Source organism: Pistacia vera, unplaced genomic scaffold, assembly GCF_008641045.1.
Source record: "Pistacia vera cultivar Batoury unplaced genomic scaffold, PisVer_v2 Contig421, whole genome shotgun sequence".
In the NCBI taxonomy this organism is placed as follows: domain Eukaryota; kingdom Viridiplantae; phylum Streptophyta; class Magnoliopsida; order Sapindales; family Anacardiaceae; genus Pistacia; species Pistacia vera.
Genome location: NW_022196248.1, coordinates 1,261,166 through 1,273,059, shown reverse-complemented (window position 1 = coordinate 1,273,059; position 11,894 = coordinate 1,261,166). Strand labels below are relative to the sequence as shown.

The following is an 11,894-nucleotide window of genomic DNA, read 5'->3' as shown; positions in this document are numbered from 1 at the left end:
TATTTATTGGTGTAATTTTTAGAAATTCTTTAGTATTTAATTCTAGTAATTAGAAATACTATAAGAAGTTAAGATGGCATTAATAGTATAGTTATAATTAGTAAACCAAACCTAAACTTTAGATTAATGGGTTATTTAATTATTGAGTGAAAGCTTGGATTGAAATTGGTTGGGACTCTTCAATCAAATTTTAGAGAAAAAATTGCATGAATAGATATATTATGTTATTTATAAATTTATACAATTATAGAGAATATTTATTGAGCAATTATACATTGCAAACGGCCAAGTTACTCGCACCTCGACTAATCCCCCTAGGTAAATCATGAGCAAAAGCATGGTTTTAAAAACCTGGTCTAGCCCGGTCGAATCGGGACCTGGGGCCTTCATCGCACCGGGTTATCACTTTCAACTATTCACCATAAACCCTAGAATTATGGATAGCGGTCGACAAGCGTACAACGACAATTATGTTGCGGCTTTTGAAGAGGAAGTGCCTATAAGTCCAAAGGTGGTGAAGGGAGTGATTTTCTGGTGAGTGAATCGACCGGAAAAGATAAAAATCGGTCATCCAAAATAGCGAGCTATTGTTGGCGATTGGCGGAGCAAACAGGGGAGGGGTGAGATGGGTTTTGTCTTGGAGGCTGAGGGGAGTGTTTTAGTGGCGATGTGGAGTGTTTTCATTGCCAGAAAAAAGACCCTATTTGCCATGGGTTGTCGATGTCAGTGTTGGTGTTTGAGGTGTTTTTGTAGGATTTCAAACTTTTAGGAACTTATATGGAGTTTTTACGGGTACTTTTGTTGAATTTCCAACCTTTGGACATACTGATGTCACTGGTTTGACCGGCACCGGTTTGACCGGCACCAAGGACTCGACCAAGAGGTGCTCGATATATTTAGCTCATTAGATGGATTATGCACATAATATGATACATTTGCGAGATGTTAGAAAGGTTGAATTGGTTTATTAATTTGTAGGGAATTTAAGTAAGAAAATGTTAGATTAATGTAGGTAGTAAGATCAAATATAATTTTGCAAGGGAACAACAAGAACTTCCCAAGAGAGAGTAATTTATTTCATGTCAAAATGTATTAGATCGATTGATCAACATTACTATAACGAATAAAGCTTTGTGTTTCACTAGTAATGCTACGAGTTGAAGGCATGCAAAAATCTCAATACAACATTACAATATGATTTTGTGTAATATCTAGGGATTTCCATTGTTGCTATCTTTGTTTGCATCACCACCACCACCACCACCACCACCATTTCCGATTCCGAATCCAAATCCAATTCCCATTCCGAATCCCATATTCACCCCATTCTTCCTTCCATAACCTTTCCCTACTCCAACTCCTCCTCCGTAATCACTACCCTCACCATGCCCATATCCTTCACCTCCTCCTCCTCCACCTCCACCTCCACCACTTCCTGCACCCCCTCCTGCACCAAAACCACTTCCATGACCATACCCTCCATCAGAACCACCTCCTCCTCCTCCACCTCCACCAAATCCTACATTGCCACCAAAGCCAGCACCAAAACCATTTCCATGACCGTACCCTCCATTTGAACCTCTACCACCTCCACTTCCACCACCACCTCCTCCTCCTCCTCCTCCTCCTCCTCCTCCTCCTTCACCACCCACACCAACCCCAGCACCAAAACCACTACCATGACCTTCTCCACTCCCATCAGAGCCACCTCCTCCACCTCCCTCTCCACTTCCACCTACACCTCCAGCTTCCCCACCTCCAACTCCTCCACCAGCACCATATCCACTGTCATGACCAGACCCTCCTCCAACCCCACCTCCACCACCTCCTCCACCAGCACCACCCCCACCTACACCACCTCCAGCTCCATAGCCTTCACCATGACCGGAACCTTTACCCCCAGACCCTCCTCCAACCCCAACTCCACCTCCTCCACCAGCACCACCCCCACCATTACCACCTACACCACCTCCAGCCCCATAGCCTTCACCATGACCAGAACCTTTACCCCCACCACCTCCTCCTCCTCCTCCACCACCGCCACCACCGAGACCTCTACCATAAAAGCTTCCACAACTTCGCCAACTTCGATGAGAGCAGTAATCATCAGTCTCATAACCATTCTCATCACCAACATCTCCCTCACGACTGACACCAATCAAAGCACTAAAAACACTCAAAAGAAGAAGAGCCACGTAGAAATGTTTAGCAAAAGCACCCATGACTCCTACAATATTATAAGCTCCGAAGCTCGCTTGCGATTCATCTCTTTCAATCGCCCCTATTTATACAAGTTTTTGAGTGTTGTTCAAAGGGACGTACAAGGAAATGGCGGGAGCAAATAAACAAGACATCCATCCAAGTCAAGAAAAGTATAGGAAATATCTTGGTTGGTCAAATGATAGCCTCCAAAAAATTAATATAAAACTCCAACGATCAATAACATATGATTAATATCGATTTAATCAGAAACCAAATAATTGTATTACGATAATGAACTGATCATGAGATGGTGGAGTAGGTATTGTGATTGTATCTTCTCGAGGCTACAAAGTCATATACATATATAAATCAGTAAATGAAAAATCTATAAAATTCTACGTGGAATCCCATCTGTCATCTTTACTTTAATGAATTTGATAAGAATTAATAAGAGAAGAAGGAGTGGATGGCCACATAGGATGTGAAAAGAGATATGTGGACGCCATGGGACCAATGTGATTAAGATATAAGTATAGTTTTGGGTTGTTGTTGTGATGGCGAATGGGTTTAGAAACTTGAAGTGAAAGCCTAGCAAAGTATGAATACTCAATATATCATCGTCAACTCTCATTTTAATCAGCAACCAAACTGTTTGATTCGTAATGGACCACTACTCCTACCAGAGTGCCTTGAGAGAGCACCGATCAGATTCTTTTTCCTCTTGGTATATCATCATCTTCCTTTTACTTTCTTTTCTGCTAAACAATGAGTTCACAGGTTTAATTTATATCTAATTGCACTATCATATGATTCAAAATACTCAAATTGGAAGAGATGCATATGCTAATATACATGAAAATTTTGAGTTGCATACGTTTTGCAATCTTTAAAATGGACAATAAATTCATCTCTATATTTATTGGCAGCTATACATTGTGTGCGACATTTAGTAGCCAGAATTGTTAGTGATATTCAACTAGCACATTGATTCGTAGTATTTAATGTTGGATATGGTTCATACTTCGTATAACCTTAACAGATTATCGGCTTATGTCGACTCATTCAAGAGTCTCGCTTGTCGGTGAGCGGGCGGGGCTGAGGGGGCAACACCCTCCTCACAGTAAGCCCAATTAATAATTAGGTTTAGAACTAATTTGCAAATATTTAGCCCAAGGTCAGATTAGATCGGGTAAACTTAAATAGGGTTAGGTTTTCTATTATATGCATTTTATAATAGTGAGAAACCTAAGAGTGAAAAATAAAGAGCAATAGTGAACTGTTGATACTTTTATATTATTGTATTCTGTAGATTTATGAAACTCGATAAAATACTATATTTAAATATTAGATATAGTTCCTTTGTTGGAACGAACCGAGTAAAAATTAATCGTCCTTTTGTTAATTTTCTACTTTTATTATTGTGTGATTGGATTGTGGTTTCAACATTTAAGGCATACCACAATTGAAAAAGAGAAAAAATAACTTAAAAATAAAAAGTATACCACAGTGATGAAGGAGGCAGGTTGGTGCTGGTGCATTAGGAACCCGTATCTATCTGTGTCTACCTCCACAGAGAGCAAGTAATTAAAGTGAATGCATTTGAACATGGAAGGATTAGGACGAAAATCTTTCAAAGATTTCTGCTTGTATACGCTAAGGGCTTTTTTTATTTATAAGGTTTTCTTGTTGTAGCTAATCTTGTCTCCTTTTGTAGAGAAACAATTTCATTTAGGAAAATTATTCCTACACTTTGTAATTAATGGAAAAGCTATAACTGCTCCCACTATATCTTTTGTTTTTTCAATTTAATTGTAACAGGTTTTATAATCTCTAAGTGGACTCCAGTGATTACGCAGTTATAATTTGAGAACTTCCATGTGTTTTCTTGGCACGAGTGAAGAATTAATTAAACTTAGAGAGAGCCAACAAAATTTGAAATATATATTTAATGTCTCTCCATTAATTTGATACAAAAGTTCTGGCAAATTAAACTGTTAGAATATCTCCAATAGTATTCTTTATTTTAAAAAGTATTATCTTTAATTTTTAAATATAAAGAATATAATTTTTATTTAAATCTAATAGATTCTTTAAATTTAATGAAGATGTTCTTTATTTTTAAAAAAGAAACTTAATGAGAGAGAGAATTAATAAATAAAATACATAAAAACTTACAATTTATTAATTAAAATTATGATAGAGAGTGAAATTTAACTCTCTAAATGTAGAGAATCAAACTTACTCTCTAATTTATATTTTAAAGATAAAGAGTCTATTAGAGTTTTGTTTATATGGATATACTCCTTATAATAAAGAGTTTGGATTATATAAAGAGTCATTTGAAGATGCTCTTAGCATCTATTTATGTAGAAACATACTGAAAAGATAGAACCAAGAGTCATGAATGTTAAATAAATCTACGATTGACAACAACACTGTCAGTGATCAATTAATCGATATTGCATATCAGAAAGATATAGAGACTAGACCCAATTAATCATATCTTTGTCAAACTCTTGTCAATTCTTGCACAATTCTTGTATGTAAGAGTGCTAAAGTTCAAGTTCAAATCATATTCATTTTCTTACGTAGGAGATTGGGCATAACAATGACAAGATTGCCTCGCGGGTAAATATGAGACACCCTGCATCGTTTGGGAAGGAGGGACCTAAACTGATTAAATACCAAGAGAATTCTTCAAATGTCAAGTCACGTTTTGAACTTAAGCAAGGTTTTTGAGCTTAAAAACAAAATCGTGAGGGGTTGGGTTTCGAAGTCGAGCCACCTAGGTTGTCTGAGCTTCAGAGTCAAGTCACCCAGGTTGCCAAATTGGTATCAGAGCCAATCCCAATCGGAAGTGTGCAGATAGTCAACTGAGAGTGGGGCCACCCAGGCTACCTGGGCTTTAGAGTGGGGCCACCCAGGCTACCTAGGCTTCGGAGTCGGGCCACCTAGGCTGCCAAATTAGTATTAGAGTCAATCTCAATCGGAAGTGTACAGATAGTCAACCGTGAGGGGTTGGGCTTCAAACTCGTGCCATCCAAACCACCAAAACGAATAATATCTTGACAGTGTTGTTACAAAATAAGTCACTTCTTGCTCTTTGACCCTCGCTGTCACTATTTACCATTGAGAATTTCTATTAATTCATCAATTTTTTGACTTGATTTGACCTCTCTCAGAGATTTCAAAGATCAATATATATATACATAGAGGGCGTTTTGATCATATAAGATTTTATTATAGGGGTATATTATATTAACAAAAACAAAGATCATCTTGAAGATTACTAGAAATGTTTAGAAAATGTGTTTGGTTGGTTCGAATAAATTGGTGAATAATATATTTGGTTGGGAGGATAAATGGACAGGTATGTTCTATAAATTCCTAAATTGCCCTCCTTTATAAATATTAATGTAATAGTATTTATTATTTTATTTTTTTTAATCATTTCTTTAAACCTCCTACATTTGAAATTTTCCTAAAACATCCTAGCCAAATAAAACTTTAATTTGTAGCAAAATCACCACCACCCACTCCAAGCCACTGCCGACAACTAGCCACCTCTGTCGGCCACCGTCGATCGTCGTCGACTGTCGACGGAATGGTGCACGATTAGCCGTATATGGTCGGCCGTGTGCTAGCAAAGCCGAAAATGGTCATGGATCACAAATCCATGGCCAAAAAATGACCAGATCTATGGCCATTTCACGACCAAAGACGTGACCGTGAAACGGCCATAGAAATGTCAGATTCGGCCATTTCCGACCATGGATCTATGATCCATGGTCGGAAAAGGCGATTGAAGCTGGCGGTCGGCGGTGGTGAGTCACGACCGGCAGTGATCTTGGGTGGTTGGGGGTATTTTGTTAACTTTTAAACTTTTTTATGGTTAGGGTATTTTAGCTAATTTCTCAAATGTAAAGGGGTTGGGTATTTGTTATTTGGTAGACATTTGAGGGCAATTACGTCCGAAATGGTTTTAATTAAGAGCAAAATGGATAGAAAAATCATATTACCCAGTAATATTTTAATAATATCTCTTAATAAGGTAATAAGATTACTTCCCACATAACCAACAGTAAATACTATTTGTAATAAAAGATTATTGTAATATTTTATTACTTTCAAGCTAAATACTAAGAATCTTATAAAATAAACAAACATTACTCCCGTTATCTTATATGCCGCTATCCAAAGTTAAAATTTATTTACATATACATTATCTTCTACCAAGAACCAAACCCATATGTTAAAAGTTGAAAGGTCAAAGGTATATTCGAATAAATAATTCGACTCAAACCGCCTCATCAATCAATCAACCATGTGATTCCTCAAATTAAACTGTAGGTGCAGGCAGAGAGAAAGAGCAAGGAGCTCTTGTTTACGTACAAATACAATGGGGAAATCTTCCCGGGGGCTACCATGCATCCATATCAATGGTTAATTTGAAGTAATTAAATTCTGATTAAACTTACCAAAGAATCATGGTTGATGATGACCCATGAAAATCCAGTCCTGCCTCGGTCAGTACGTGAGTTTACAACAATATTTGTATATATCTTTTTGTTATTTGGGGACTAGAGGTATCGCACCAGATTGTGCATACCCAACTAATTTCATTATTAATTAAGTACAGGAGCTTCTTGCAAGCATAATTCATACACAAAGTTAAAAAAACTTAACCAGCATACAGGAGGAAACAGATTTTGAATTCAGGGTGATCCTCCTCCGAAACCTCCACCGGCACCAGCACCACCCCCTGCACCAGCACCAACACCACCACCACCAGGGAGACTGCCACCGCCTCCACCGCCTCCACCACCACCACCACCACCACCACCACCAAGCCCTCCTACTCCAGACCCAAACCCACCTCCAGCTCCTCCTCCAAAACCAGAACCACCACCTAGCCCATCCCCTCCTCCGCCACCAAATCCTCCTCATTTTCTACTTTTATTATTGTGTGATTGGATTGTGGTTTCAACATTTAAGGCATACCACAATTGAAAAAGAGAAAAAAGAACCTAAAAATAAAAAGTATACCACAGTGATGAAGGAGGCAGGTTGGTGCTGGTGCATTAGGAACCCGTATCTATCTGTGTCTACCTCCACAGAGAGCAAGTAATTAAAGTGAATGCATTTGAACATGGAAGGATTGGGACGAAAATCTTTCAAAGATTTCTGCTTGTATACGCTAAGGGCTTTTTTTATTTATAAGGTTTTCTTGTTGTAGCTAATCTTGTCTCCTTTTGTAGAGAAACAATTTCATTTAGGAAAATTATTCCTACACTTTGTAATTAATGGAAAAGCTATAACTGCTCCCACTATATCTTTTGTTTTTTCAATTTAATTGTAACAGGTTTTATAATCTCTAAGTGGACTCCAGTGATTACGCAGTTATAATTTGAGAACTTCCATGTGTTTTCTTGGCACGAGTGAAGAATTAATTAAACTTAGAGAGAGCCAACAAAATTTGAAATATATATTTAATGTCTCTGCATTAATTTGATACAAAAGTTCTGGCAAATTAAACTGTTAGAATATCTCCAATAGTATTCTTTATTTTAAAAAGTATTATCTTTAATTTTTAAATATAAAGAATATAATTTTTATTTAAATCTAATAGATTCTTTAAATTTAATGAAGATGTTCTTTATTTTTAAAAAAGAAACTTAATGAGAGAGAGAATTAATAAATAAAATACATAAAAACTTACAATTTATTAATTAAAATTATGATAGAGAGTGAAATTTAACTCTCTAAATGTAGAGAATCAAACTTACTCTCTAATTTATATTTTAAAGATAAAGAGTCTATTAGAGTTTTGTTTATATGGATATACTCCTTATAATAAAGAGTTTGGATTATATAAAGAGTCATTTGAAGATGCTCTTAGCATCTATTTATGTAGAAACATACTGAAAAGATAGAACCAAGAGTCATGAATGTTAAATAAATCTACGATTGACAACAACACTGTCAGTGATCAATTAATCGATATTGCATATCAGAAAGATAAAGAGACTAGACCCAATTAATCATATCTTTGTCAAACTCTTGTCAATTCTTGCACAATTCTTGTATGTAAGAGTGCTAAAGTTCAAGTTCAAATCATATTCATTTTCTTACGTAGGAGATTGGGCATAACAATGACAAGATTGCCTCGCGGGTAAATATGAGACACCCTGCATCGTTTGGGAAGGAGGGACCTAAACTGATTAAATACCAAGAGAATTCTTCAAATGTCAAGTCACGTTTTGAACTTAAGCAAGGTTTTTGAGCTTAAAAACAAAATCGTGAGGGGTTGGGTTTCGAAGTCAAGCCACCCAGATTGTCTGAGCTTTAGAGTCAAGTCACCCAGGTTGCCAAATTGGTATCAGAGCCAATCCCAACCGGAAGTGTGCAGATAGTCAACTGAGAGTGGGGCCACCCAGGCTACTTGGGCTTTAAATTGGGGCCACCCAGGCTACCTAGGCTTCGGAGTCGGGCCACCTAGGCTGCCAAATTAGTATCAGAGTCAATCTCAATCGGAAGTGTACAGATAGTCAACCGTGAGGGGTTGGGCTTAAAACTCGAGCCATCCAAGCCACCAAAACGAATAATATCTTGACAGTGTTGTTACAAAATAATTCACATCTTGCTCTTTGACCCTCGTTGTCACTATTTACCATAGAGAATTTCTATTAATTCATCAATTTTTTGACTTGATTTGACCTCTCTCAGAGATTTCAAAGATCAATATATATATACATAGAGGACGTTTTGATCATATAAGATTTTATTATAGGGGTATATTATATTAACGGAAACAAAGATCACTTTAAAGATTACTAGGAATGTTTAGAAAATGTGTTTGGTTGGTTCGAATAAATTGGTGAATAATATGTTTGGTTGGGAGGATAAATGGGCGGGTATGTTCTATAAATTCCTAAATTGCCCTCCTTTATAAATATTAATATAATAGTATTTATTATTTTATTTTTTTTAATCATTTCTTTAAACCCCCTACATTTGAAATTTTGCTAAAACATCCTAGCCAAATAAAACTTTAATTTGTAGCAAAATCACCACCACCCACTCCAAGCCACTGCTGATAACTAGCCACCACCGTCAGCCACCGCCGATCGTCGTCAACTGTCGACGGAATGGTGCACGATTAGCCGTATATGGTCGGCCGTGTGCTAGCAAAGCCGGAAATGATCATGGATCACAAATCCATGGCCAAAAAATGACCAGATCTATGGCCATTTCACAACCAAAGACGTGGCCGTGAAACGACCATAGAAATGCCAGATCCGGCCATTTTCGACCATGGATCTGTGATCCATTGTCAGAAAAGGCGATTGACGCTGGCGGCCGGCGGTGGTGAGTCACGACCAACGGTGGTCTTGGGTGGCTGGGGGTATTTTGTTAACTTTTAAACTTTTTTGTGGTTGGGGTATTTTAGCTAATTTCTCAAATATAGAGGGATTAGATATTTGTTATTTGGTAGACATTTGAGGGCAATTACGTCCGAAATGGTTTTTAATTAAGAGCAAAATGGATAGAAAAATCAGATTACCCAGTAATATTTTAATAACATCCCTTAATAAGGTAATAAGATTACTTCCCACATTACCAACAGTAAATACTATTTGCAATAAAAGATTATCGTAATATTTTATTACTTGCAAGCCAAATACTAGAATCTTACAAAATAAACAAAGATTACTCCCATTTTCTTATATACCCCTATCCAAACGGCCCATATGGTTAAAATTTATTTACATATACATTATCTTCTACCAAGAACCAAATCCATATGTTAAAAGTTGAAAGGTCAAAAGTATATTCGAATAAGGGTAATGCTATGCGTACTAATAGATTCTACTAACCAGTGTACTAACATTTGCTAAAATTATATATGGTATCCGTACTATGCATATAGTACCCATACTATGCTTTAGGTTAGTACACTGGTTAGTAAAATCTGTTAATACGCAAAGTATTATTGTTCGAATAAATAATTCGACTCAAACCGCCTCATCAATCAATCAACCATGTGATTCCTCAAATTAAACTGTAGGTGCAGGCAGAGAGAAAGAGTAAGGAGCTCTTGTTTACGTACAAATACAATGGGGAAATCTTCCCGGGGGCTACCATGCATCCATATCAATGGTTAATTTGAAGTAATTAAATTCTGATTAAACTTACCAAAGAATCATGGTTGATGATGACCCATGAAAATCCAGTCCTGCCTCGGTCAGTACGTGAGTTTACAACAATATTTGTATATATCTTTTTGTTATTTGGGGACTAGAGGTATCGCACCAGATTGTGCATACCCAACTAATTTCATTATTAATTAAGTACAGGAGCTTCTTGCAAGCATAATTCATACACAAAGTTAAAAAAACTTAACCAGCATACAGGAGGAAACAGATTTTGAATTCAGGGTGATCCTCCTCCGAAACCTCCACCGGCACCAGCACCACCCCCTGCACCAGCACCACCACCACCACCACCAGGGAGACTGCCACCGCCTCCACCGCCTCCACCACCACCACCACCACCACCACCACCAAGCCCTCCTACTCCAGACCCAAACCCACCTCCAGCTCCTCCTCCAAAACCAGAACCACCACCTAGCCCATCCCCTCCTCCGCCACCAAATCCTCCTCCTCCACCTCCTCCACCTAAACCGGCACCTCCACCACCAAACCCTCCTACTCCAGACCCAAACCCACCTCCAGCTCCTCCTCCAAAACCAGAACCACCACCTAGCCCACCCCCACCACCTCCACCGCCACCAAATCCTCCTCCTCCTCCACCGTCACCACCAAGACCCCCTCCTCCATAACTTCCAACTCCTGGTGCACCACCTAAACCGGCACCTCCACCGCCAAACCAATAACCTCTCATGTTGAAGAAAGTTTTCTGCTCGTTAACACCACCTCCTTTGTTCGCAATTAACTTCCTAGCATCAATGCTGCAAACAAATGCACCAAGAAGCACCAAAACAAGAACCTTATTCACAACCATATTGAAATAATGCTAGAGAGATATCTTGTGTAACGCAAAAGTCTAGTCCAGCATGGATGTACATATAAATGATTGAGAATTGAAATGAGGACAGAAAATTTTACAATCTCTTTAATGTTGGAGTTTAAACGTCGTGTCATCGACAATCCGTGCATGCGCAGACACACTTATCAGCATACCGGATGTTTTGTAATTATCAGCATACAGGAGAATCAGTAAAAGCATTTAAATTCCTTCATCAACTGTTTCGGGCCATAATTTTTTGTCTCCCTTATAAGTCATCGTTGATAAGATAAAACAAAGTGGTAAGCACTAAGGTTGTTGCAACAGAAGAAGAGAGAACACAGCCATGTGATGAACATAATTAACTAGCACTAGATAGTCAATAGGGGTCCTCTCTCAGGAGGATTTAATTGCCAACATAAAATAGGTGAAGGACCATCAAATTTAATGGCCTACAAAAGATAGTTACCGACACTTTGATATGTCTTCTTGGGAACTAATTAAGCTGATAACTCTTATCTCCGATCAGGTTCTGCATTAACAGAACTCTGTAATATATTCAGTGAACACAGTCTCAGAATATCTCAATGCTCAAAATCCCGAATTTGATCATATATATATATATATGGCTGGTGTTTATATATATATATATATATATATATATA

General features: G+C 37.8%; 2 protein-coding genes across 2 annotated transcripts; both read right to left on the bottom strand.

The window, feature by feature from the left end:
- Positions 1 to 1,211: 1,211 nt before the first annotated feature.
- On the bottom strand, positions 1,212 to 2,222 carry LOC116142940 (glycine-rich cell wall structural protein 1-like). The gene is made up of 2 exons (XM_031428357.1): positions 1,646 to 2,222; positions 1,212 to 1,519 (listed from the first exon to the last, which is right to left on the bottom strand). Exons 1-2 carry the CDS (start codon positions 2,220 to 2,222, stop codon positions 1,212 to 1,214), a joined length of 885 nt encoding a protein of 294 aa, XP_031284217.1.
- A 4,360-nt stretch (positions 2,223 to 6,582) lies between these two features.
- LOC116142939 (glycine-rich protein 5-like) lies at positions 6,583 to 11,226 on the bottom strand. The gene is made up of 2 exons (XM_031428356.1): positions 10,680 to 11,226; positions 6,583 to 7,057 (listed from the first exon to the last, which is right to left on the bottom strand). The coding sequence occupies exons 1-2, from the start codon at positions 11,224 to 11,226 to the stop codon at positions 6,918 to 6,920; spliced, it is 687 nt and encodes a 228-aa protein (XP_031284216.1). The 3' UTR covers positions 6,583 to 6,917.
- Between the last annotated feature and the right edge of the window lie 668 nt (positions 11,227 to 11,894).

Coding starts and splice junctions, on each gene's coding strand:
- LOC116142940 (XM_031428357.1), bottom strand. CDS start 2,222: ATGGGTGCTTTTGCTAAACATTTCTACGTGGCTCTTCTTCTTTTGAGT. Junction 1,520..1,645: donor TGCTGGGGTTGGTGTGGGTG/GTGAAGGAGGAG, acceptor GTGGCAATGTAG/GATTTGGTGGAGGTGGAGGA.
- LOC116142939 (XM_031428356.1), bottom strand. CDS start 11,226: ATGGTTGTGAATAAGGTTCTTGTTTTGGTGCTTCTTGGTGCATTTGTT. Junction 7,058..10,679: donor TGGTGGTGCTGGTGCAGGGG/GTGGTGCTGGTG, acceptor GGTCTGGAGTAG/GAGGGCTTGGTGGTGGTGGT.